Below are 27,999 nucleotides of genomic sequence, written 5' to 3'. Positions count from 1 at the left end.
TGGAAGGTCTGGGAAGATTGGAACGGTTGTATAGGGGAGTGTTTACAGGATGAACCCAGATTGCTTTTGTTGATTGGACACCTAAAAGAAAAGGGTTGGTCCGTTTCTAAATTGAATAAGATGCTAGCAGGGCTAGCTTTTGGTTTTAAGGCAAGGGGTGTCAAGGATGTGACAAAATCGTTTTTGGTGTGTCAGGCGTTAAAAGGGTGGAAAAAGGGTTGGAAAGTCAAGGACTCGAGACATCCGGTTTCGTATGAGGTGCTTTTGGTTTTAGGCGCACAGTTGCCGACGGTATGCTTATCGCAATGGGAAATTGACCTTTTCAGAGTAGCTTTTGCATTAGCCTTTTTCGGTGCATTTCGCCTCGGGGAGTTGGTCAGCCCCTCCAAATTAATGAAAGGGGGTGTACGGAGGGAAGATGTTAATGTGTTGGTGACAGGGTAGAGATTTTACTGCGGTCTTCTAAGACTGATGTTTGGATTAGAGGGTGCAAAGTGTCTTTGTTTGCGGTTCCAGGTTCCATTATGTGTCCAGTATTGTGCGCAAATAATTTCATTAAACGCGAGGGCGTTTTATCCAACCCCTTTCTGATACACGAAGATGGGTCCTTTTAGTCGCGATTCCAGTTTATCGCAGTGTTTAAACGGTGTTTGGCAGCTGGGGGTATTTCGTCCACAAATTACAGTGGACACTCGTTTAGGATTGGGGCGGCGACTGAGGCGGCCAGAAGAGGTCTAGGTGAAGAAGTGGTCAAGAGAATTGGTCAGTGGGAATCAGATTCAGATCTTACGTCCGCCCGGATTTAGTGGATTAGGATTTATATGCATTGTGAAGGAATTTTTCTTAATTACTTTTTTTGTTGTTTGTTTTAGGCAATACATCCCGTTTGGTCTGGATTTTAGGACATTCTTTCGTGTTCTGGGCGGCATTGAGGGCAGAGGTTCGGCCCGACGGGCGGCAGCTGGGGTTCCAGAGAGATTCCGCGACGTTGCGTTGGATCGGGAAGCGCGGGATGGTCTGGAGTCAATTCTTGCCGGAATTTCACCGATTTGTACGTTTAGACCGGGCCCCGGATTTGGTGGTGGTGCATTTGGGTGGAAATGATTTGGGGAAAAGACCTTGCCGGGAACTGATAAAAGACATAAAATTTGACATGTTGCGGTTGTGGGCGTCGTTCCCAAGGTTGATTGTTGTGTGGTCTGACATTGTCCCTCGGAAGGTGTGGCGTGGGGCTAGGTCGGTTGAAGGAATAAACAAGGCAAGGATCAAAGTGAATAGGGCAATTTCACATTTCAGGTCACGAAACAGAGCAGTGGTTGTTCGGCACGTTAATTTGGAATCCGGAAAAGGGGAATATTGGAGGTCGGATGGGGTTCACTTGAATGCGGTGGGGACGGACATGTGGTGCTTGGCCATTCAAGAGGGCATTGAAACCGGACTGAAAGTTTGGAGGGACATAAATGTTTGAGGTGTCAGAACATTTATGTTGGTGGCGGGGGAGGGAGGTCCTCGGAGTTGGTGGAAAGGGCGTTGGAGGATTGCGGGGGGGGGGGGGGGGATCTATATTGGTCCTGGACTCCCCCGGAGTGGATGGATTATGAGTGGATGTGGCCGATCAGTTGGTGGAACGGATAATTATGGGACTTGGTATTGGTTTTGGCCGGGCTGGTCATTAGCTGCCTCCGAGCTGGTGCTTTGCGGCTGGGGGTAAGACTAAGCCTGGAGGCCAAAAGGAATATTAAAGGTGAACTTTGGAAATCCTTAATTTGGCGCTTCGAGGACCATCCCTTCCGAGTTTGGGTTGTTGTTTTATTTTTGTAATTGTATGTTAATAAAAAAGGCTGCTGTGGCCATTTAATCCAAGATTTGGTGTTATGTCATTTTTGGGTATTTTATTTAATGTTATTATAGGTTGGGGGGGTGGAATAGTTAAAAGTTGTGGGAAATAGGGTATAGTCATCACAGGCGCTTGTAAGTCAAGTGTACCCCACACGTCAAGAAAGGCCGTACGGGCCCCTGGGCCATCAAGGGAGGCCGACATGACGGGGTCACATGGGAACAGCCAGCGTCACAGGGGGGTTAATAAGCATTATGGGGTTAACACGGGCTGCGTGGTAAGTTTTTTTTTAATTTGGGAAGGGGAGGGATCAAACAGGGGAGAATAGGAGGAGCTGTGGGGGCGGTGAGCTTGTTGGGCGGGAAAAGAGATAACCGCCTATTACACCTCGGTCACTTCACCAGAGCGTTCACTCACCTGCCTGTTTGTGAGAGAACGAAGCTCCCACCCACCCTCCCTTATTCTTGGGTTGATTAAATTTTGTAATGATGTTCGTCTAGGTTGTTAACAGCATTTATTTTAACTTGTGTAGGGTAATTCGGTCATAGCAGTAAGGCGGGGGAGGGAGGTCCTCGGAGTTGGTGGAAAGGGCGTTGGAGGATTGCAGGGGGGTGGGGGGAATCTATATTGGTCCTGGACTCCCCCAGAGTGGATTATGAGTGGATGTGGCCGATCAGTCGGTGGAACGGATAATTATGGGACTTGGTATTTGTTGGTTTTGGCCGGGCTAGTCATTAGCTGCCTCCGAGCTGGTGCTTTGCGGCTGGGGGTAAGACTAAGCCTGGAGGCCAAAAGGAATATTAAAGGTGAACTTTGGAAATCCTTAATTTGGGGCTTCGAGGACCATCCCTTCCGAGTTTGGGTTGTTGTTTTATTTTTGTAATTGTATGTTAATAAAAAAGGCTGCTGTGGCCATTTAATCCAAGATTTGGTGTTATGTCATTTTTGGGTATTTTAGTTAATGTTATTATAGGTTGGGGGGGTGGAATAGTTAAAAGTTGTGGGAAATAGGGTATAGTCATCACAGGCGCTTGTGAGTCAAGTGTACCCCACACGTCATGCATCGTCAGACACACGGCAAGTTAAAATCTGTTGCCTTGTGGGAGATCATAAGCTGGCAGCTGATGTCAGAGGGCACGTTGCCAGCGTATAATGACACTCACATATGATGGTACACACCTCAGATGTATCAGGTGGAGGACACCGCTGGACCTCAGCCAGGTCAGGATAAACTTTTTTTTGTAAAGCTGCAGTATGACGCTGCATTAAACTACTATGGGGGTGCATTATACTACTATGGGGGTGCATTATACTATGAAGTGCATCATATCACTATGGGAGGGAATTATACTATGAAATGCATTATACCACTATGGGAGGGCATTATACTATGAGATGCATTATACTACTATGGAGGTGCATTTTACTACTATGGGGGTGCATTATACTATTATGGGGGTGCATTATACTATTATGGGGGTGCATTATAGTACTATAGAGGTGCATTATATTCCTAAGGGGATGCATTATTCAACTATATATGACTATGGGATGCATTATACAGATGCAGAGTTTTTCTATGAGTGGGCAGTGGTACTGTGGAAGGTTCGAGAGTTGGAGATGGAGCTGGGGGGGTGTAGCCTGGGCAGAGTCCCAAGTGGGCCCGAATGTTTTGCCAGTATGGGACACCGAAATTCCTGGTGGCAGCCCTGCCTGCCATCTGCACCGTTCTCATTACACAAGTATAAAACATATAATACTGGTGAATAAAACAAGACCGAGCACAAGACCTTCACAGCCGTCTACACATCAGAGGGGAGATCTCATGACACCTTCTCTCCATCTACCTGATGATCCTGAGGAACATTCGGATCTTCTTGTTTATAGTCCTGTGGAAGAAGAGGATTGGGACATCTCTCTGGTGTTGTCCTCCTACTGGATAGAACTGGAGGAAGCACATACAGGGACTGAATTCATTCTTTACATACAGATAATTATAGGCCGTATGTATTTAGTCCTGTCTTTTACCTGGTGATGTGAGGGGCTGGGGAACCTCCATTATGATGTCCTTGTATACATCTTTGTGTCCTGCTAAATACTCCCACTCCTCCATGGAGAAATAGACGGCGACATCCTGACACCTTATAGGAACCTGACACACACAATGATACCGTTATCCCCAGAAACCTTCACAGTGTTACTGTATAATGTCCCAGCATTCCCAGCAGTGTCACCTGTCCAGTCAGCAGCTCAATCATCTTGTAGGCGAGTTCTAGGATCTTCTGGTCATTGATGTCCTCATGTAACAGGGGGTGAGTTGGAGGACACGTGACTGGGCTTAGGGGTCTTCCCAATCCCTCAGACACAGGGTCTTGACAGCGTTCACTAGAGGTCTTCTTCACTACTGTGTAATCCTGGTTATGGAGAGACAAATTCATAAATCTCACTACAGACATTTCCAGAGTCCTCACCTCTCCAGTTCTGCCCATCTGTTATTCCCATAGATAAGAATGATGTAATGTGATGTCATCAGAGTCTCTCACCTCTCCAGTAAGCCGGAAGAGGATCTCTAGGGTGAGGTGTAGTATCCTCTCCGCCATCTTGTCTCTGTCCATATCCATCCTTAATGGGTAAATCAGGAAAATTCTCTTATATAGAAGATCTTCACTGAGAGGATCCGATATTGTACAGACCTGATTGAGAAGATAAGCCGATGTAACATCATAAGAATCCTGTGTAATAATACAATTACTGGAGATAATAAGGGTAACACATGAGTGATTATTTTACAGTATTTAGTTTTCTTCTTTACATCTACTAATAAAACCTATATACACGGCTCAAAAAAATAAAGGGAACACTAAAATACCACATCCTAGATATCACTGAATGAAATATTTCAGTTGCAAATTTTTATGCGTTACATAGTAGAATGTGTTGAGAACAATAAAACATAAAAATGATCAATGTAAATCAAAATGAATATCCCATGGAGGTCTGGATTTGGAATGATACTCAAAATCAAAAAGGAAAATCAAATTACAGGCCGATCCAACTTCAGTGGAAATGCCTCAAGACAAGGAAATGATGTTCAGTTGTGTGTGAGTGTGTTGCCTCCTTGTGCCTGTATGACCTCCCTACAAGCCTGGGCATACTTCTGATGAGGCGGCGAATGGTCTCCTGAGGGATCTCCTCCCAGACCTGGACTAAAGCATCCGCCAACTCCTGAACAGTCTGTTGTGCAACGTGACGTTGATGGATGGTGTGAGACATGATGTCCCAGATGTGTTCAATCGGATTCAGGTCTGGGGAACGGGCAGGCCAGTCCGTAGCTTCAATGCCTTCATCTTGCAGGAACTGCTGACACACTCCAGCCACATGAGGTCTGGCATTGTCCTGCATTAGGAGGAACCCAGGGCCAACTGCACCAGCATATGGTCTCACAAGGGGTCTGAGGATCTCATCTCGGTACCTAATGACAGTCAGGCTACCTCTGGCGAGCACATAGAGGGCTATGTGGCCCTCCAAAGGAATGCCACCCCAAACGATTACTGACCCACTGCCAAACCGGTCATGCTGAAGGATGTTGCAGGCAGCAGATCGCTCTCCACGGCGGCTCTACACTCCGTCACGTCTGTCACATGTGCTCAGTGTGAACCTGCTTTCATCTGTGAAGAGCACAGGGCACCAGTGGCGAATTTGCCAATCCTGGTCTTCTGTGGCAAACGCCAATCTTCCTGCACTGTGTTGGGCTGTGAGCACAACCCATGAGGAAATCACAGCTAGAATAAGATTGTTCCTGTACAGAAAAATTGAACAAAGAAATTCACCGTGTAAAAACTGTACTTAAAAAATTACCTTTAATTACGTTTTAATGCAGTAAGGTGATAACAAGGACCACTACCACCATTTTAAAGATACCAGGAGGTGCCTGTACCCATCACTAAACTGAACTGTTCCTACCTACCAGCGGAGGTTGGCACCCTACACCTGTGCAATGGCACCCCCGATCACTGGCGACTGTCCCTCCTACCCCTATCCAGCCCTGTGGGATGGGGAAAGGAATAGGAGTAGAGATATTGAAATGAGAGTTTGTTTGGACAGTATACCACAATTATAGTGATTGAAGAGATTGCTAAGACCGGCACAATAGCAACATGGATCAACATGCACCGTATCATGCAGCACACTATGAAGGGGTATCGTTTCCTTATGTGTCTGAACTCCAAACCCTGCTATTGTCCCGGTCATAGCAATTTCTTCAGCAGCTAAGTAGTCTCTTTATACTATGTATACTTTATTCACTCCTGATGAACCTTGAAAGGGGAAATGAGTGTGTTTCAGAGCTCTGAGGTTTGTTTGTTTTTTTTCATAACTTCTTGATTTGATGACATGTACCTGTTCTTTAACATGCAGCTGAGCCTTATCTGGTTTTGAATATTTCTGGGCTTATTGCTTAACCCCTTTCTGCCATCGGACGTACTGTCCCGTCCATGTGACCTGGGACTTAAAGGGACTGTCCTCCATAGTACACGCCTGCGTAAGGCAAGATTGCCTTGTGCAGGCATGTACTACAGAGGACAGAATGAACTTCAATCCAATATTGCAGCCAGCATGCAGCCAGCGGGTAAGGAAAGGGTGAATCAAACACCCAAAAACCCCGCCCCTATAGCTGATGATTGTTCCCTCCAAATTCAGGTGACAGAGTCCCTTTAATTCCCATGGACGGGATAGTATGTCATACCCGATCAGCCGCGCTCACAGGGGGAGCACGGTTAAACACAGCCGAGTGTCAGCCGATTATCACAGCTGACATCCGGCACTGTGACCGCTCCTGGCACTTTAACCCCCGAAACACTGCGATCAAACATGATCACAGCTTTCCGGTAGGATAGGGAAGCATCGCGCAGGGATGGGGCTCCCTGCGTGCTTCCCTGAGACCCTCGGAACAATGCGATGTGATCGCGCTGTCCCAAGGGTCTCCTTCGTAATCCTCACTGCGGATCCAAGATGGCCGAGGGGGTCCTTCCGGGTCCTGCAGGGAGGTTGGCTTGTGAGCAAAGTGTCAGATCAGCGATCTGATAATATATAGTGATGTCCCCCCGTGGGGCAAAGTAAAAAAAGTTTAAAAAAAAAACGCCTAACAAAAAGTGGAAAAACACGCGGTCAAAAAGACAGATATAAATAAACATAATACTGTTGAAAACGTCATCTTGTCCTGCCAAAAATCGAGCCACCATACAGCGTCATTAGCGAAACAAATAAAAAGTTATAGCCCTCAGAATAAAGTGATGCAAAAATTACTTTTTATATAAAATTGTTTTTATTGTATAAAAGCGCCAAAACATAAAAAAAAGATATAAATGAGATATCGCTGTAATCGTACTGACCCGAAGAATAAAACTGCTTTATCAATTTTACCAAACGCAGAACGGTAGGCACCCCTCCAAAAAAGAAATTCATGAATTGCTGGTTTTTGTTCATGCTGCCTCACAAAAATCGGAATAAAAAGCGATCAAAAAAGTCACGTGCCCGAAAATTGGTACCAATAAAAACATCAACTTGTTCAGCAAAAAACAAGACCTCACGTGACTCTGTTGACCAAAATATGGAAAAATTATAGCTTCCAAAATGTGGTGACGCAAAAACTATTTTTTGCAATAAAAAGCGTCTTTTAGTGTGTGACAGCTGCCAAATATAAAAACCCGCTATAAATAGTAAATCAAACCCCCCTTTATCATCACCTTAGTTAGGGAAAAATAATAAAATAAAAAAAATGTATTAATTTTCCCATTAGGGTTAGGGCTGGGATTACATTTACGGTTGGGATTAGGGTTAGGGGTGTGTCAGGGTTAGGTGTGCTTAGGATTATGGTTGAGATTAGGGTTAGGGGTGTGTTGGGAGTTAGGGGTGTGGTTAGAGTTGGGATTAGGGTTAGGGGTGTGTTGGGGTTAAGGGTGTATTGGGGTTAGGGGTGTGGTTAGGGTTGGGATTAGGGTTAGGGGTGTGTTCGGGTTAGGGTTGGAGTTACAATTGGGAGGTTTCCTCTGTTTAGACACATCAGGGGCTCTCCAAAAGCAACATGGCATCCGATCTCAATTCCAGCCAATTCTGCGTTGAAAAAGTAAAACAATGCTCCTTCCCTTCCGAGCTCTCTTGTAGGCCCAAACAGGGGTTTATCCCAATATATGGGGTAGCAGCATATTCAGGACAACTTGGACAACAACTATTGGGGTGCAATTTCTCTAGTTACCCTTAGGAAAATAAAAATTTGGGGGCTAAAATTCATTTTTGTGGGAAAAAAGATTTTTTATTTTCATGGCTCTGCATTATAAACTGTAGTGAAAAACTTGGGGGTTCAAAGTTCTCACAACACATCTAGATAAGTTCCTTTGGGGGTCTAGTTTCCAATATGGGGTCACTTGTGGGGGGTTTCTACTGTTTAGGTACATGAGGGGCTCTGCAAACGCAACGTGACGCCTGCAGACCATGCCATCAAAGTCTGCATTCCAAACGGCGCTCCTTCCCTTCCGAGCTCTGCCATGAGCCCAACAGTAGTTTACCCCCACACATGGGGTATCAGCGTACTCAGGACAAATTGTACAACTTTTGGGGTCCAATTTCTGCTGTTACCCTTGGTAAAATAAAACAAATTGGATCTGAAGTAAATTTTGTGTGAAAAAGTGAAATGTTGATTATTTTTTTTTTAAACATTCCAAATATTCCTGTGAAACACCTGAAGGGTTAATAAACTTCTTGAATGTGGTTTTGAGCATCTTGAGGAGTGCAGTTTTTTAGAATGGTGTCATGGATCGCCCCCAGGTGTAGGGCAGTGGGGTACTTGGTACCGGGTCCCTCTGTCTCGGTTCTGGGGATGTCACAGTGGCCCGACCCGGTCCGTGGCCCTGCTAAGGAGTGCCCAATTAAAGGTATAGTTTGTCAAGTGTTTGTGACGCCACCTGTGCTATTCGGTCAGGGTGACCGATGCTGCTAGGGGTCCGCTGGGGTGATGGAATGGCAGCTAGATGTTATACCTTCCCACAGGTGAAGTATGTCCCCAGGGCTTCCCTTGATGAGTAAGGTGGTAATGGTGGGTGTTGTAAGGCACGACGAGGACACAAAGGTTGAAGTCTCTTTACCTTTTACTGAAGACTTCAGCGTCCACAGTCCAGAGTACCGTTCACAGGGCTGGCTGAGTCTGGCCGGTCCGAAGGCACATCCAGAGTTCCCTTTGCAGGTGGAAATCAGTAGCCTTCCTACTAGCACCTGTGTGTTGTAGTACCTCCCTGCTGAGCACCACGGGATAGTCCTCACAACTGTCGTGTATATTTCTGTTTCTCTCTCTCCCCGTCCCCCAGATGGTATGGATAGGACGACCCGTATGATGGGGTAGGCCTGGAGCTATTTTATAGGGACCCTAGTGACGCCCCTCTCCCACAATTTGCCTCCGTTGTCTTCATTAGGTTAAAGGTTGGGCAGACAACTTGGAGTTAACTGTCCTGCCATTGTTTGAAGTAATGCGTAGAGCCAATTACTCCCTCGGTGTTCCGGCCACCGGCTACACGCCTCAGAAGGATGTTGCCGATCTTAAGGCAGGACTCCTCCTGGTATTAACTCCTTGTGCTGTGATCTCGTTTCTCACTTCTCCACAATATACTTCGCTTCTTGTCCTTTGTTAGGATGCTGCCGCAATGAGGTGCAGGCGCAGCTCCGTAACGTTCTATCTCTTGCTATGTCTCTGTCAGGATCCCACCCGACAGGGACCTCTGTCTGCAGCTCAGATGTTCCTCCTTCTCTCCCTGTCTGCCTGACAGGTCTTCTCTGGGTCTCACCCAGGCAGCTTCTCTCTAACTTCCTATCCAACCCCCAGTTTTACCCGAGTGTGAGGAGTGGCCTAATAGATAGAACCCTTTGCTCCCCCTGGTGGTTGGAGTGTGAAGTGTAGTGTGTGACTGTGATACCTGGTCAGGTGAACTCCTTTAGTACCATCAGACGTAATATCACTCCCCCTGATGGAAGAGCGACATTACTGCAACGACCAGGACTCTGGGGCGCTGCATGTCACACTTGGGTATTTTCTATTATATCGATCCCTCAAAGTGACTTCAAATGTAATGTGGTCCCTAAAAAAAAAAATGGTGTTGTAAAAATGAGAAATTGCTGGTCAACCCTTTTAACTCCCTAACAAAACAAAAAAAATTTTGGTTCCAAAATTGTGCTGATGTAAAGTAGACATGTGGGAAATGTTACCTATTTTGTGTGTGACATATCTCTGTGATTTAAGAGCATGAAAATTCAAAGTTGGAAATTTTTTTCCACAGATAATTGAAGCTTTCCAGAGTAATATAACCTCATAAATGAACAGTGGTCAGAATTGTAAAAATTGGCCCGGTCATTAACATGCAAACCACCCTTGGGGTTAAGGGGTGAATGCCCTGGGATCGTGCAATATTTATGCAGGCTATGATATTTATATATGACATTGGCCATCTGTTTAGTTCCTACTCAGACAGTATAACTATTTGCCCTATATGAGGAAGCGGAACTATATTGATCATTTATTAGTTTTAGCTCACTTGTATGTTAATTTTGGAGTCTAACATATCATTGCCATCATTGTTAGACTTCACCCCTTCACTGCCCCTCATATGGAAATTTCCTTATGGTCTTAGGATTAGGAGGGACAGCCGTCTGGAGCGGGGGCACCAACAAAATCGTAAATATCATATAGGGTGCCAACCTCCGCTGATAGGCAGGAGATAGATAAGGGTAAGGCCCCTTCAATTCATTTTGACCCCTCATCAAGTCTATATTATCTTTTACAACTCCCTTTATCTTGGGTACGTGAAAATCTAAATATATTTTCACTCACGTGGTTTACTACCCCACATTAAAATTTTGGCAGTAATAATAAAAAAGTAAGATCAATCCCCCCCACTATAATTGTGGTATACTGTCCAAACAAATTCATTTCATTATCTCTCCTATTTCTTTCGCCATCCCACAGGGCTGGATAGGGGTAGGAGGGACAGTTGATGGGGAGCGGGGGTGCCATTGCGCAACTGTAGGATGCCAGCCTCCGCTGGTAGGTAGGAACAGTTCAGTTTAGTGGGTACAGGCACCTCCTGGTATCTTTTAAATCGTGGTAGTGGTCCTTAATATCACCTTACTGCGTTAAGACGTAATTAAAAGGTAATTTTTTTTTTAACTACAGTTTTTACACAGTGAATTTTTTTCTGTGAGCACAACCCCCATCTTTGGACATCGGTCACTCAGACCATCTTCATGGAGTCGGTTTATAGCCGTTTGTGCAGACACATGCACATTTGTGGCCTGCTGGAGGTCATTTTGCAGGGCTCCTCCTGTTCCTCCTTGCACAAAGGCTGAGCCCCTTCCACATCTCCTGGTGTACTGGCCTGTCTCCTGCTAGCGCCTCCAGCCTCTGGACACTACGCTGAGACACAGCAAAACTTCTTGCCACAGCTCACATTGATGTGCAATCCTGGATGAGCTGCACTACCTGAGCCACTTATGTGGGATGTAGAGTTCGTCTCTTGCTACCATGAGTGTGTAAGCACAACCAACATTCAAAAGTGACGAAAACATCAGCCAGATAGCATTGGTACAGAAATGTGGTCTGTGGTCCCCACCTGCAGAACTACTCCTTTATTGAGTGTGTCTTGATAATTGCAAATAATGTCCAGCTGTTGTCTATTCTATTTGCACAACAGCATGTGAAATTGGTTGTCAAACAGTGTTGCTTCCCAAGTGGAAAGTTTGATTTCACAGAAGTTTGATTTACTTGTAGTTATAGTCTGTTGTTTAAGTGTTCCCTTTATTTTTTTGAGCAGTGTATTTTAGGCCGCAGACAAGCAGTTTCTTCCTCGGAGTCGGTAGCTGAATACGTTCCTCATAGACTCCTCTTCCATAACGCTAATTCTCGTCTCATTTACCTAAACTGGAATCGGCATTAGCAATACTGCAGGAGATATTCATTACGTGACATGAGAAATAACTACTTCTTGATGAGAATGACATCATCTTCTACTACGGCTCTAGAAACATATTTGTCCAGAGTCCGTCACTGACCCCATCACCACCAGCCGTCTATAATCTATATGAATGATTCCCGATTCCCCGCACTGTAATCTTCTAGCACATTAGATCTCATGTCTGAGTCACACACAGAAGTTTGAGGCTTTTATAAAAAGTGTCATGCTGCTGCAGTGCAGTATAACGCAACCTCCACCAGAGGGAGCTTGAGAGGGAAGTGAGACTGCGTACACAGAGAAGCACTGCAGAGCAGCAGCATAGGCACCACCAAGTGCCGAGAGAGTGGTCCAACAAGCCGAGTCAAAAAACAACAATAGGCAGAAGTACTAAAGAGATCAGCAATACACGTGGTCAGGAACAAGCCAGGAGTTTCAGCAACGGTCAGAAGCGGATAAGGCTACGTTCACATTTGCGTTGTGCACCACAGCGTCGGCGCCGCAGCGCACAACGCAAACAAAAACGCAGCAAAACGCATGCACAACGCTGCGTTTTGCGCCGCATGCGTCCTTTTTTTAATTGAATTTGGACGCAGCAAAAATGCAACTTGCTGCGTCCTCTGCGCCCGGACGCGGGCGCCGCAGCGACGCATGCGGCGCAAAACGCAAGTGCGACGCATGTCCATGCGCCCCCATGTTAAATATAGGGGAGCATGACGCATGCGGCGCCGCTGCGGCGCCCGCCGCTAATGTGAACGTAGCCTAAGACAGGAGGCAGAAGAGGGTCTGAATACAAGCCAAGTCAGAAACCAGAGTATCAAAACCGAAACGATGGAAAAAGGGCAGACAGAGGGAGTCAACAGACACGGGGCAAGTCAGGGATCACAGCAGGACAAACCAAGAGCTACCAGAGTCAGGTTCACACACCGAAGGCAGAACTATAGCTGACACCGCCAGCAGGATGCATGGGAGCTAAATAGCAAACCTGAACCCAGAATGAGGCAGAGCAAAGTTAACTTGACATGATCCCCCCGGAAAAAGGGCAGACAGGATTATACCCTGGCACGGATCATGACAAAAAGCTTTTTTGTTTGCACAAACACAGCGGACAGAAATTATCTGATCCCAAAGTCTCCATGTACAGTGTTTTATGGGATTTATTTCTGGCCTTAGGCTTTCCTATATTACAGGAAAAAAAAAAAAACAGATACTAAAAATTATTTTTTTTGACACGCTAAACATTTGTTTTACTCTTTTGGGCCCCAGAACATAGATTTACACTGCAGGGATTGCACAGGGGCGGCTACAACGAAGCCCTGGCAGTTTAACCACTTGCTGCTGCCAAAATCAAACATGGCATCTAAGAAGATGTGACGGAGTTTGGCTGAATGCCCTCCGACCCAAAGTACTCGATAGTATGGGGCGGCCTAGTTACTACGATATTTACATGCCTAATAATGGTGTCTGGGCCTGAAATGTATGACGGTCTATTAGGCCGGGCCAGAGGCAGCGTCCAATAAGACAACCCCTTCTTGATTAATATGTTTGGCCCCGATTATAATAATAAACCCTATACTCAACTCCCGTGCTGGAATCGTTTGCATTATTTAAATGTACCTGTAAATTCTAAATGTACCTGCATTGTTTGCCGAATTAAATAATAAAATACCTGTAGTAAAACACCCGTTAAAACTTTCCCTCACTAATACAATACACGTTTGCGGCAGCGCTCAAAGAGACAAAGAAAACCCAGATATTGTGCAAAGAAAGTAAACATTTATTTAACCAAAAAATAACTGTTTAGGATCGGGGTCTATCTGAGGGTGAGATGTGGTGGACCTTGGGGGTGTGGAGCTGAGGATTGGGTGGTAGTTGATGAAGGCGTTACAGGGGAAGGGGCAACAAATTAAAGGATTGAATCATGGATGGAACTGGACACATTGGGAGTAGACAACACAGTGGAATCATAGGAATGGAAAGACAAACTGGAAGGGACAGACACAAGGGAAGGTAGTGACACATTTGAGAACAAAGACACATTGGTAGGTGAGGGTGCAGGTGGTGGGTCCAATTTTAGCAGGGTTTTTTTGACTCCGTGTCTTCGTTCTGGTGGAAATGTTATTAGTTTTGGACCTTTGCTTTCTTGGCCAAGTGGGAGAGGTGGCATCTGTAGCAGTCTTTCGGTGTGGTGCTGGACTGGGCAGCGTGGTGGATGCTGCTGACTGCAGGGGTAACATAGAAACATAGTTATTAAGGTTGAAGGAAGATTTTAAGCCCATCTAGTTCAAACCATAGCCTAACCTAACATGCCCTAACATGTTGATCCAGAGGAAGGGGAAAAAACCCATGTGGCAAAGAGTAAGCTCCATATTGGGTACAAAAATGTCTTCCCGACTCCACATACGGCAATCAGACTAGTTCCCTGGATCAACGCCCTATCAAGGAATCTAGTGTATATACCCTGTAACATTATACTTTTCAAGAAAGGTATCCAGTCCCCTCTTAAATTTAAGTAACGAATCACTCATTACAACATCATATGGCAGAGAGTTCCATAGTCTCACTGCTCTTACAGTAAAGAACCCGCATCCGTAATTATGCTTAAACCTTCTTTCCTCCAGACGTAGAGGATGCCCCCTTGTCCCTGTCTCAGGTCTACAAGTAAAAATGTCATCAGAAAGGTCTTTGTACTGTCCCCTCATATATTTATACATTAAAATAAGATCACCCTTTAGACTTCATTTTTCCAAACTAAATAACCCCAAGTGTAATAACCTATCTTGGTATTGCAGACCCCCCAGTCCTCTAATAACTGAACTTGGTAGCATGGTGGGTGCTGAACTTGGGAGCGTCGTAGATGCTGCTGGCCGCAGGGATGATGAAGTTGGCAGCGTGGTGGCTCTGTGAACTGGAGGCGGTGGTGGTGGAGGATAGTTCGTCACTCTGGGAGTTTGAAAGTAGATGTTCGGCTGCTGGTAATATCTTCTGGCCTGTTGATTGTAACTTTGTGACTGCTGCAGCTGCAGCAATGCTTGGCTGTAAGCAGCCTGGCAGGCCTGCATGACGTTGATCTGGAATTGAGGCGTAAAGTTTTCCGACACTTCCCGCTATATTGAAGAAAAAAAAAATAAAAAATTGTCACGCCGGTCTCTCAAGGTCGGCTTCCAGGCGATCAAGGCGTTTGCTGACATCCTGTATAAGTGTGTTCACATGGGTAAATCCACTCTTCAGTCTGTCACCAAGCACCTTAATCCCATCCTAGAAGACCGAGCTTAAGTGCATAAACTCGGGCATGAGTGACCTCTCCCAGGCCTTCTGCTGCTGATGAGAAGACCCAACAAAAGCAGCGGCAGAGGGCTGGGAGAAGGGAAAACCGGATGGATCGGCGGCTGCCTCTTCCTCAGCCTGTTAGGCCTGACAGGTTGCTACATCGCTGGTGGATGATTGGGATTGTGCTTGTTCATTGGCTGGTCGATGAGGGTCCACTCCAACAGAGAACAATCCAGGTTGTGTGGTGAAAAAAAAAAAAAAAAAAACCACATTAGTAAAACACCAAAAAAAGGTTAAATAGTAAGACAAAACAAAAGATACTCACATTCGGGTAGCAAGCGCAGGCATCAGAAAAGCAAGGTTCCGTTGGTATTTGTATTTGCTGAGTATCCTTTGAGCAGCACCACTTTTAGCCTGGTTCTCCTGTCTCATGTCCTTGTTGAAGAGATCCTTCCTCGAGCGCCAACGCACTCTTATTCGCTTCACTGTGGTGGGGAAAAAAAGGAAAAAATTAATTGTAAAACAAAGCACCTACATTTACAGTTTCACTGACGCGTCACACCACATTCAAATACTTACCAAAATCATTTCTGATACGTGGCGTGGCACGGTCCTGATCATGCAGCAGCGATCTGGCCAATTCTTCCCAGAGTCGTCGAATCACAGCAATGTCGGAGTGCTGACGAGCACGGATGTACCACAAGGCAAATGTCCAGTTTGGCTTCTTCCCGTTGTGGAACCTATAGATCCAATAAAACAAAATAATTTTAAGGAAAACTGAAACAAAAATCAATTATAACTCTGATGAAAAGAATACTTACACCACGTATTTGCTCATGAGACACATGAGCCCGAAGTACCTGTAAAGAAATTACACAATTTCACACAGCTAAAGTATTGCCAGTCAATACATACCAATCAGTATAGCAAATGTGATTACATAATCGGTGTCATGTCCACCCTGGGAAGCAGTCACCTCTTCACTTGAAAACATGGTTGAAGAGCAGGCAGCAGTCAAGTGGAGCACTACGGAAAAAAAATAAAACTAAATTTAAACTTGTTAAGAGCCAAACACAATGTTAGCCCCCCCCCCCCCCCAAAAAAAAAGGACACCAATACTTACATTACAGGCAGTAGTCCAACAGCACAGCAGTCAGCACAGGACAGGGACAGGTGGCAGCACCAGGACAGATGCCAGCACCAGAGACAGCAGCACCAGGAGACAACTATTGAAAAAATAGGAGAATATGACTCTTCATATATTAAAAACAATATTATTTATTAGTACCAAAAACATGATAAAAAAATATATAAACAAATAAGTACAATATCAATATTACATTCACATGGATAAGAATTTGATCCTAAAGGTGACAATATTAAGTGGCCGCCAACCTGGACACATATGATGCAGCACTGAAGATGATGTCCAAATGAACAGTATATATAGCCATTAAATTTTACTGTAAGGAAAATCGTAAGCACATACCCCCCATATAGTGGGACAAAGGTAACATCGTAATTCAAGTCAGGTCATAAGGCTAATCTAGACTGAAAAGAGATCACATGTCTCTCAATACAGCGCTGTACAGAGAAATGTAAAAAAACATAGAATAAATATAGAGTTAATTACCCATAATAGTATCTCCGATTCAGTCCAGTCCAGGGGGCGACCACTGACCCCGACGCGTGTTTTGCGAGCCTGACTGTCCCTTCCTCAATTGGGGGATATAGATCAGGAGATAACTAGTCTTGTGCTTCTGTCCAGAGTCTTAAGAGTAATGGACTACCTGTCTCCACACCACCTTTTATACATCAGTGATTTTGCAGGTGGGAACAGTTTCCTGGACATGATTAGTGTGAAGTATGCATTGCGTTTCGAACGCATACGTACGCATGTCCTTCCGTACCAATGCGTTCCCATAGACAGTAATGGTTTTTTTTTTTTTTTAAGCAATCATCTGCAATCGTCCATATGCGGATGATTGCGCAATATTTGTCACCTCCAAAAAGGCAACATGTTGCGTTCACCGCGCCCTGCTGCACACCGCGAAACTACGCATGCGTACTCAAAAGCATGTAAACGCATGTCCTTGTGTACACCATGTTAAATATATGTACGCATGACATGCGGATCTATGCGGATGAAATGCTGCGCGCACAGATGCAAATGTGAAGCCAGCCTAAGAGCATCATACTGTGGAGAGGGGAGCTGAACAGGGGGGAGACTCGGGACATTATTAAATGTTAAGTGGGCACTTATTGTTATAGGGGCACTCTGGTTATTGTGAGTGTCAGAGGGGCACACAGGGAACATTATTACTTTCTACGTGAGAAGAGGGCATTACTATATTCTAAAGGTTTGTTTTACCATCTAGAGCAGGGGTGGGCAATTAATTTCCCGGGAGGAGGGGCACACGAGAGACTGACCATTGTGAAGGGCCGAACCAATAGGCCGAAATTAATTCTGCTCAATATGAATACTGATATATTATAATTATTATATTATTGATAGTTTTATTAATATTCATTGTATAACTTAATATTGAGCAGAATTAAGAATGCTGATATCCCATTATATATCGTATGAGCCCCACACAGCCTTCCCTGTTATGATCCGGTGACCGTGGAGCCGCATGAGAGACTTTCTCAGGAGTAAGTGGTATCTCCCTGATGAAGCAGTGAGCGAAACGGCGTTGGAGTGGTGTGTGCGGGGCAGTGGCATCCCTAACTGGTCAGTACTAACAAAATAATTTTTTACAATTGGGTGCACATTTAGCAGCACTGTGATAGAGTAATATAATATATATTTATTTGGGTTGTGGATTTCTTGCACATAATTTTTTGTGATTAGACCTATTTGTTCTGTATGCAATTTGGTTTCATTGCACTATTGCACTTTATTATAAATTGGATATTTGATTGCTACACACAAATGGAGTGTGTGTGTGTGTGTGTGTGTGTGTGTGTGTGTGTATATGAGGATATACACACATATTATTCACTAATTCATTTAATTTAATTTTATCACATATTATTTTTATTGCATATATATATATATATATATATTATTAAAATATTATTTGCTGCATTATATTTATTTAATTTTTATACTGATCAGTTTGGGCTTGCCTGTCCTGCACATACGGGATTTTATATTTTATCAATCCCTAGAAAACCTCGATTGGAGGAGTTATAACATATTATATTAAAATCATTTATTATACATTTTATATTCTTAATAATGAAAGATTTGTTGGATATTGTTTTTAAATATTTTTAATAAATACATTTTCATATATTTTGGTCATGTTTTCCTGTCATTGTAATTAATTTTAAAATAAAAATATAATTTTTATACAATGATTTTTGGTCTGATGGAATTTTTGTAAGGGTTAATTTCGTAAGTGGTATCTGTACTGACCGCAAACCCTAAGCTGACACCGCAACTAGAAGTAGCCGTGGGGTGTGCCTAACCAGTCCTAGACACCTCGACACAGCCGGAGGACTAAATACCCCTATAGGTAGAAATGGGAGTACTATCTTGCCTCAGAGCAGAAACCCCAAAGGATAGGCAGCCCCCACAAATATTGACTGTGAGTATAAGAGGAAAGACACACGCAGGCAGAAAAACAGAATTTAGCAAAAGAAGCACTTCTAGCTAAATAGAAAGGATAGGACAGAATTCTAAGTGGTCAGTATTAAAATCCTAAAAATATCCACAGCAGAAAATACAAATATTCTACATCTAACTAAAGACATAGCAAGTATATCTGCAACTCCTGAGAATCCAGCATGACTGAAAAATCCAAACAAAGTCTAAGCTGGACAAAAACACAATGAATTGCACTGAATTGCAAAGCACACTGCATGTGTGCACAGAGACAAAAAAAAACAAACACTTATCTTAGCTGAATTGGCAGCAGAGAATGAGGAACCAGAGAGAGATGCAATCCCTCCAAGAACAATGGACAACTGGCCAAGAGAAATGGATCCTGCAAACCTAAATACCAAGTAGAGCTGCAATCAGCAGAAACACCTGCTCTGGATTACAACCCCAAGACAACTGCACTACCATTAACAACCACCGGAGGGAGCCCAAGAGCAGAATTCACAACACTTCCCCAAATGCGGCATGAGCCCCACACAGCCTCCCTATATACACTGCATGTCGCCCCCATGTGTGCAGCACCATGTCACACCCCCATGTGTGCAGCACCATGTCACACCCCTATAGCCTCTCCATGCCCACCCAAACAACCCATACACGAGGAAAAAATAGCACACAAAAAAACCACATACTCACCTCAGTCCCGTTCCCTGGCGCTCTGCTTCTCTAGAAATGTGAGAAGTGAAATGTGTCTGGTGTAATCTCTGCAGATGAGTCCTGGCTGGAGAAGTTGTCGCGTCGGTCTGGGCCAGATGGAAAAGACGTCAGCTGTTCACCCACAGAGCCGCACTCCACATAGAGAATGGAGCCTCCAGCACCGACCTCCACCCGCAGAGCCGCACTCCACATAGAGAATAATGGGGCCTCCAGCACCTACCTCCACCCGCAGAGCCGCACTCCACATAGAGAATAATGGAGCCCCCAGCACCGACCTCCACCTGCAGAGCCACACTCCACATAGAGAATAATGGAGCCTCCAGCAAAGACCTCCACCCGCACTACTCAGAGAATAATGGAGCCTCCAGCACCGACCTCCACCCGCAGAGCCGCTCTCCACATAGAAAATAATGGGGCCTCCAGCACCTGTCATGTAGGACGCTGTTCAGATCAGGTCGTCCGACAGACAGCGGTAATTCCACTTTTGACCACTACGTACTCATTGGCGTCTGCTAGATTTTCTCTAGCTGTTTCGGGGTTAATTTACCTGATCCTCAGATTGGAAGTTGGGCCATTTCCATGGCCTTTAAATAGTTCTCCTGATCATTGGGCGTCGCCGATTATAGCTTCTGTCTTGCGTTGTTATCTCGGGCTGGAGTGGAGAGCTGGTGGTTGGAGATTCGTTGCTGGTGGTGTATATTCCTTCGTCTTATTTACTCCTTCCTATATTTGTGTTTATTTTGCCCTGCACATTTATAGTGTAATCCTGAGTGTCTGCGGCGTGGTGTATATTTTCCTTTATCCTTGTCTGTGCAAACTGTGGGTATTTAAGTATTACCTCTTCACTGGGTGGTGGGTGGAGGTTTCAGCCTAGGGCTGAGCTCAGGAGTTAGGGTGAGGTTCGAGGCCTGAACATGTACACCATCAGTGTAAGCTTCAGGTAGAGGGTCAGTCAGGATTTCCCTAGTTTTAGGGAAATTGCAGGAGCCCGGGTTATTAGCTCTCGCTCACCTAGTCTCTCCCTGACATTATAATCGGCCCAACAACAAAGAAAACAAAAAAAAAGGGGTTTCTTTTTTTTTTTTTTGTCATGGATCCCATGACTTCCATAACCCGCCAGTTGGAGGCGCTGTCCCTACAAGTCACTGAGTTGAGGGGGGCAGTGCAGCAACAGGGACTAGCAGTGTCCAATGTGCAAGCTGGAGCAACAGGAAGAGTTACTGAGCCTAAATTTCCATTGCCTGAAAAATTTGCTGGGGAACGCAGTAAATTTGTTTCTTTTCGTGAAGCTTGCAAACTATATTTCCGTATGCGCCCGATATCTTCGGGTAATGAGGCTCAGCGTGTGGGCCTGGTGTTGTCATTGTTAAGTGGGGATCCCCAAGCATGGGCGTTTTCTTTGCCATCTGATTCTGCGGCATTTGTCTCTGTGGAGTTTTTTTCTTCTCTTGGGAAAATCTACGATGAACCTGACAGAATGGCTCTGGCAGAATCTAAGATATGCTCTATTCGCCAGGGGGAGCGAGTTGCAGAGGATTACTGTTCTGAATTTCGACGCTGGGCGATCGAAAAGCCCTTCTGATGTACAAGACTCCTACTTCTCTAGATTCCGCTAGGAGTCTGGTTGTCCGCATTGATTGCCGTTTGCGTCAGGGGGAGCATGAGACACCGCCTATGGGAGAGGGTTTAGGTTCACGTGAGGTTGCTGCAGGTGAGCCCACGGAGCCTATGCAAATCGCAGGGGTGTCACATGTCAAGCATCGAGCCCCTGAGCTCAGGAAGCAGGGAGCCTGTTTTTACTGTGGTAAAACTGGTCATTTTATTAACATCTGTCCTCTGCTGTCTAAGAAAAACGCAACGGCGGAAAACTTCTGAGCTCAGAGGGTGTGGAGACCAGTCTGAGCTTATGTATATCCTCCATGGTGGTTTCTCAGTGCATGCTCCCTGCTAAGGTTTTTGTTGCTGCCAATTACTGTTTTTGTGGATAGTGTTTCAGCCACAAATCTCATTGATGAGGGGTTTGCGCGCACAGCAGGTTTTAGGATTGAAAAACTGTCGCATCCTATCCGCGTGGTCACCATCAATGCTGCTCCTCTCTCTCAGGGGGAGATTACTGAATTTGTGGCTGAGGTGAAACTCCATATTGGAGTTCTACATTCTGAGCGGGTTACATGTAAGGTGCTCAGGAATCTTCCTGCTCAGGTGGTTTTGGGTTTTCCTTGGTTGTCTATGCACAACCCGGTAATTGACTGGAAAACTCAGGACATAATTCGGTGGAGCGAGTTCTGCCAGGAGAATTGACTGGCCACATGTGTGGCTGCGGTGACTTCAAGCGTTCCGGAGTCACTTCCGGATTTTGTGGATGTGTTCTCTGAGAAGGGTTGTTCAGAGTTGCCGCCACATCGTCCTTATGACTGTTCTATCAGGTTTAAACCAGGGGCCAAATTACCTAAAGCAAGGATGTTTAACATCTCCGGTCCGGAGAGACAAGCGTTAAAAGATCACATTGCGGAAAGCTTGAGCAAAGGGCACATCAGGCCGTCATCCTCGCCGGTGGCAGCAGGGTTCTTCTTTGTGAAGAAGAAAGATGGCGGATTACGCCCGTGTTTGGATTTCAGGGAGTTGAACCAGATTACGGTTCGTGATCCATACCCTATGCCTCTGATACCAGATTTGTTCAACCAGGTGGCAGGTGCTAAGTGGTTCACCAAGCTTGACCTCAGGGGGGCGTACAACCTCATAAGAGTCCGTCAAGGTGATGAGTGGAAGACGGCTTTTAATACCCCTGAGGTTCATTTTGAAAATTTGGTGATGCCGTTTGGGTTGACTAACGCACCTGCAGTGTTCCAACATTTCATCAATGATGTGTTCTCGCATGTTTTGGGGAAATTCGTTATCGTGTACCTAGATGACATTCTCATATATTCTTGCGACCGTGAGGCTCATTTAGATCATGTCAGGCAGGTTTTACAGCTTCTCAGAGAGAATAAGCTGTATGCTAAACTTGAGAAATCTGTATTTTCTGTTCAAGAGTTGCCTTTCTTGGGTTATATTGTGTCTGCTTCTGGTTTTAAAATGGACGCCGCTAAGGTACAGGCGGTGCTGCATTGGGAACGTCCTGATAACCTGAAAGCACTTCAGCGGTTCCTTGGGTTTTCTAACTACTATAGGAAATCTATCAAGGATTTTTCCATCATTGCTAAACCGCTAACTGACATGACTAAAAAGGGTACCAATTTCTCTGTTTGGCCTGAGGCTGCTGTGCGCGCATTTGAATTTCTTAAGAACAGTTTTGTTTCAGCCCCCATTCTTGTGCAGCCAGACGTATCTAAACCATTTGTTGTGGAAGTCGATGCGTCTGAGGTTGGTGTGGGGGCGGTACTATCTCAAGGCTCATCTTTGAGTGGTTTACGTCCGTGCGCCTATTTCTCCAAGAAACTGTCATCCGCCGAACGTAACTACGATATCGGCAACAGGGATTTGTTGGCAATTAAGTTGGCCTTTGAGGAATGGCGACCCTTCTTGGAGGGGTCGGTCCATCAGGTAACTTATTACCGATCATAAGAATCTGCTGTATTTGGAGTCAGCCAAGCGTCTGTCCCCCAGGCAGGCTCGCTGGGCATTGTTTTTCACGCGGTTCAATTTTGTGGTCACTTACAGACCGGGGTCTAAAAACACTAAGGTGGATGCTCTGTCCAGGTGTTTTCCGGGGGGAGAACCTCGGGAGGATCCAGTACCCATCCTCCAAAAGGGTGTTGTGGTTTCGGCTCTCACTACCGAGGTTGAGATTGCCGAGGCTCAGGAGGAGGTACCATCTGAGCTTCCCGTCAACAAATCTTTTGTTCCGCTTCATCTCCGCCTAAAGGTTTTGGCGGAGCATCATGATGCCATCCTGGCTGGTCACCCAGGGGTTAGAGGTACCTTGGAGTTGGTGTCACGTCGGTTTTGGTGGTCCAAGATCCGACAGGACCTGGTCTCATACGTGTCAGCTTGTACCGCTTGCGCTAGGGCTAAGACGCCCCGCTCCCGTCCTGTTGGCACACTACTTCCTCTTGAGGTACCTAGTAAGCCATAGACGGAAATCTCCATGGATTTCATCACTGATTTGCCCTCATCAGCTGGAAACACGGTCATCTTGGTGATTGTTGATCGTTTTTCTAAAATGTCGCACTTTGTGTCTTTGCCTGCGTTGCCTAACGCTAAGACTCTGGCTCAGGTATTTGTGCAGGAGGTGGTCAAACTTCATGGGGGTCTGACATCGTGCCTGATTGGGGGCCTCAGTTTGTGGCAAAATTTTGGAGAGCGTTTTGCTCACGGCTGGGGATCAAGCTGTCTCATTCTTCGGCGTTTCATCCTCAGTCAAATGGTCAGACTGAGAGTATGAACCAAAATTTGGAACAGTACTTACGCTGCTTTGTCTCTGATAACCAGGAGGAGTGGTCTACCTTTCTTCCTTTGGCTGAGTTTGCCATCAATAATCACCGCCAGGAGTCGTCTGGGGAGTCTCCGTTTTTTTTGTGTTTACGGGCTACATCCTCAATTTTGTACCTTGAGTCAGAGGGGCTCTTCCGGCGTTCCGGAGGAGGACCAGTTAGGAACACAATTGTCATCAGTCTGGAGGAGAGTTAAACAGCGCCTGTTGAGTGTGGGTGCTAGGTACAAATGTGTGGCTGACAGTAGGCGTGTGCCAGGTCCGGACCTGAGTGTGGATGACTGGGTGTGGTTATCCACAAAAAACCATAAGACTCAAAATACCATCCCTTAAATTGGGTCCACGGTTTATTGATCCATTTAGGGTCACCGCCGTCATTAACCCAGTTGCGTACCGATTGGAGCTCCCTACGGTGTATAAGATACACAACGTGTTCCACAGGTCTCTTCTAAAGAAGGTGGTGGGTTCTGTGGACGTGGCGCCTATGCCACCTCCAGTCTTGGTGGATGGTAATTTGGAGTTTGAAGTCTCCAAGGTGGTTAACTCTCGTGTAGTGCGTCACACTTTACAGTACTTGGTACACTGGCGTGGTTATGGGCCTGAGGAGAGGTCCTGGGTACCAGCCTCGGACGTTCATGCTGACCGGCTGGTCAGGTTGTTTCACCGCCGTCATCCGGACAAGCCGGGTCCTATAAGCAGTGAGGGCCCTGGGGTCCCTCGTAGAAGGCGGGGTACTGTCATGTCGGATGCTGTTCAGACCAGGTCGTCCGACAGACAGCGTTAATTCCACTTTTGACCACTACTTACTCATTGGCGTCTGCTAGATTTTCTCTAGCTGTTCCGGGGTTAATTTACCTGATCCTCGGCTTGGAAGTTGGGCCATTTCCATGGCCTTTAAATAGTTCTGCTGATCATTGGGCGTCGCCGATTATAGCTTCTGTCTTGCTTTGTTATCTCGGTCTGGAGTGGAGAGCTGGTGGTTGGAGATTCGTTGCTGGTGGTGTATATTCCTTCGTCTTATTTACTCCTTCCTATATTTGTGTTTATTTTGCCCTGCACATTTATAGTGTAATCCTGAGTGTCTGCGGCGTGGTGTATATTTTCCTTTATCCTTGTCTGTGCTAACTGTGGGTATTGGAGTATTACCTCTTCACTGGGTGGTGGGCGGAGGTTTCAGCCTAGGGCTGAGCTCAGGAGTTAGGGTGAGGGTCGAGGCCTGAACATGCACACCATCAGTGTAAACTTCAGGTAGAGGGCAAGTCAGGATTTCCCTAGTTTTAGGGAAATTGCAGGGGCCCGGGTTATTAGCTCTCGCTCACCTAGTCTCTCCCTGACAGCACCTACCTCAACCCACAGAGCCGCACTCCACATAGAGAATAATGGAGCCCCCAGCACCGACCTCCACCTGCAGAGCCACACTCCACATAGAGAATAATGGAGCCTCCAGCAAAGACCTCCACCCGCAGAGCCGCACTCCACATAGAGAATAATGGAGCCTCCAGCAAAGACCTCCACCCGCAGAGCCGCACTCCACATAGAGAATAATGGGGCCTCCAGCACCGACCTCCACCCGCAGAGCCGCACTCCACATAGAGAATAATGGAGCCTCCAGCACCTACCTCCACCCGCAGAGCCACACTCCACATAGAGAATAATGGAGTCTCCAGCACCGACCTCCACCCGCAGAGCCGCACTCCACATAGAGAATAATGGGGCCTCCAGCACCTACCTCCACCCGCAGAGCCGCACTCCACATAGAGAATAATGGAGCCTCCAGCACCGACCTCCACCCGCAGAGCCGCACTCACATAGAGAATAATGGGGCCTCCAGCACCGACCTCCACCCGCAGAGCCGCACTCCACATAGAGAATAATGGAGCCTCCAGCACCGACCTCCACCCGCAGAGCCGCACTCCACATAGAGAATAATGGAGCCTCCAGCACCGACCTCCACCCGCAGAGCCGCACTCACATAGAGAATAATGGGGCCTCCAGCACCGACCTCCACCCGCAGAGCCGCACTCCACATAGAGAATAATGGAGCCTCCAGCACCGACCTCCACCCTCAGAGCCGCACTCCACATAGAGAATAATGGAGCCTCCAGCACCGACCTCCACCCGCAGAGCCGCACTCCACATAGAGAATAATGGGGCCTCCAGCACCTACCTCCACCCGCAGAGCCGCACTCCACATAGAGAATAATGGAGCCTCCAGCACTGACCTCCACCCGCAGAGCCGCACTCCACATAGAGAATAATGGAGCCTCCAGCACCGACCTCCACCCGCAGAGCCGCACATCACATAGAGAATAATGGAGCCTCCAGCACCGACCTCCACCCGCAGAGCCGCACTCCACATAGAGAATAATGGAGCCTCCAGCACCGACCTCCACCCGCAGAGCCGCACTCCACATAGAGAATAATGGAGCCTCCAGCACCGACCTCCACCCGCAGAGCTGCACTCCACATAGAGAATAATGGAGCCTCCAGCACCTACCTCCACCCGCAGAGCTGCACTCCACACAGAGAATAATGGAGCCTCCAGCACCGACCTCCACCCGCAGAGCCGCACTCCACATAGAGAATAATGGGGCCTCCAGCACCGACCTCCACCCGCAGAGCCGCACTCCACATAGAGAATAATGGGGCCTCCAGCACCTACCTCCACCCGCAGAGCCGCACTCCACATAGAGAATAATGGAGCCTCCAGCACTGACCTCCACCCGCAGAGCCGCACTCCACATAGAGAATAATGGAGCCTCCAGCACCGACCTCCACCCACAGAGCTGCACATCACATAGAGAATAATGGAGCCTCCAGCACCGACCTCCACCCGCAGAGCCGCACTCCACATAGAGAATAATGGAGCCTCCAGCACCGACCTCCACCCGCAGAGCCGCACTCACATAGAGAATAATGGAGCCTCCAGCACCGACCTCCACCTGCAGAGCCGCACTCACATAGAGAATAATGGGGCCTCCAGCACCGACCTCCACCCGCAGAGCCGCACTCCACATAGAGAATAATGGGGCCTCCAGCACCTACCTCCACCCGCAGAGCCGCACTCCACATAGAGAATAATGGAGCCTCCAGCACCGACCTCCACCCGCAGAGCCGCACTCACATAGAGAATAATGGGGCCTCCAGCACCGACCTCCACCCGCAGAGCCGCACTCCACATAGAGAATAATGGAGCCTCCAGCACCGACCTCCACCCGCAGAGCCGCACTCCACATAGAGAATAATGGAGCCTCCAGCACCGACCTCCACCCGCAGAGCCGCACTCACATAGAGAATAATGGGGCCTCCAGCACCGACCTCCACCCGCAGAGCCGCACTCCACATAGAGAATAATGGAGCCTCCAGCACCGACCTCCACCCTCAGAGCCGCACTCCACATAGAGAATAATGGAGCCTCCAGCACCGACCTCCACCCGCAGAGCCGCACTCCACATAGAGAATAATGGGGCCTCCAGCACCTACCTCCACCCGCAGAGCCGCACTCCACATAGAGAATAATGGAGCCTCCAGCACCGACCTCCACCCGCAGAGCCGCACTCCACATAGAGAATAATGGAGCCTCCAGCACTGACCTCCACCCGCAGAGCCGCACTCCACATAGAGAATAATGGAGCCTCCAGCACCGACCTCCACCCGCAGAGCCGCACATCACATAGAGAATAATGGAGCCTCCAGCACCGACCTCCACCCGCAGAGCCGCACTCCACATAGAGAATAATGGAGCCTCCAGCACCGACCTCCACCCGCAGAGCCGCACTCCACATAGAGAATAATGGAGCCTCCAGCACCGACCTCCACCCGCAGAGCTGCACTCCACATAGAGAATAATGGAGCCTCCAGCACCTACCTCCACCCGCAGAGCTGCACTCCACACAGAGAATAATGGAGCCTCCAGCACCGACCTCCACCCGCAGAGCCGCACTCCACATAGAGAATAATGGGGCCTCCAGCACCGACCTCCACCCGCAGAGCCGCACTCCACATAGAGAATAATGGGGCCTCCAGCACCTACCTCCACCCGCAGAGCCGCACTCCACATAGAGAATAATGGAGCCTCCAGCACTGACCTCCACCCGCAGAGCCGCACTCCACATAGAGAATAATGGAGCCTCCAGCACCGACC

At 47.0% G+C, this 27,999-nt stretch overlaps 1 protein-coding gene and 1 long non-coding RNA gene across 2 annotated transcripts in view; both read right to left on the bottom strand.

Annotated features, from left to right (window-relative positions):
* Positions 1–27,999, bottom strand: part of LOC143766560 (uncharacterized) — a 92,293-nt gene that overhangs the window by 18,608 nt on the left and 45,686 nt on the right. The window contains exons 2-5 of the mRNA XM_077254339.1: positions 4,381–4,530; positions 4,072–4,251; positions 3,866–3,989; positions 3,685–3,782 (exon numbers count right to left, since the gene is read on the bottom strand). Of these exons, the coding sequence (XP_077110454.1) occupies positions 3,685–3,782; positions 3,866–3,989; positions 4,072–4,251; positions 4,381–4,530 (552 nt within the window). The remainder of the gene's footprint in view (positions 1–3,684; positions 3,783–3,865; positions 3,990–4,071; positions 4,252–4,380; positions 4,531–27,999) is intronic.
* On the bottom strand, positions 15,371–20,188 carry LOC143766561 (uncharacterized). The gene is made up of 5 exons (XR_013213596.1): positions 19,971–20,188; positions 16,220–16,322; positions 16,012–16,122; positions 15,676–15,836; positions 15,371–15,581 (listed from the first exon to the last, which is right to left on the bottom strand). It is a non-coding gene; the product is annotated as an uncharacterized LOC143766561 (long non-coding RNA).

This window comes from Ranitomeya variabilis, chromosome 4, assembly GCF_051348905.1.
Source record: "Ranitomeya variabilis isolate aRanVar5 chromosome 4, aRanVar5.hap1, whole genome shotgun sequence".
In the NCBI taxonomy this organism is placed as follows: Eukaryota; Metazoa; Chordata; class Amphibia; order Anura; family Dendrobatidae; genus Ranitomeya; species Ranitomeya variabilis.
The sequence above is the reverse complement of the archived record's forward strand: the minus strand, read 5'-3'. Positions and strand labels throughout refer to the sequence as shown.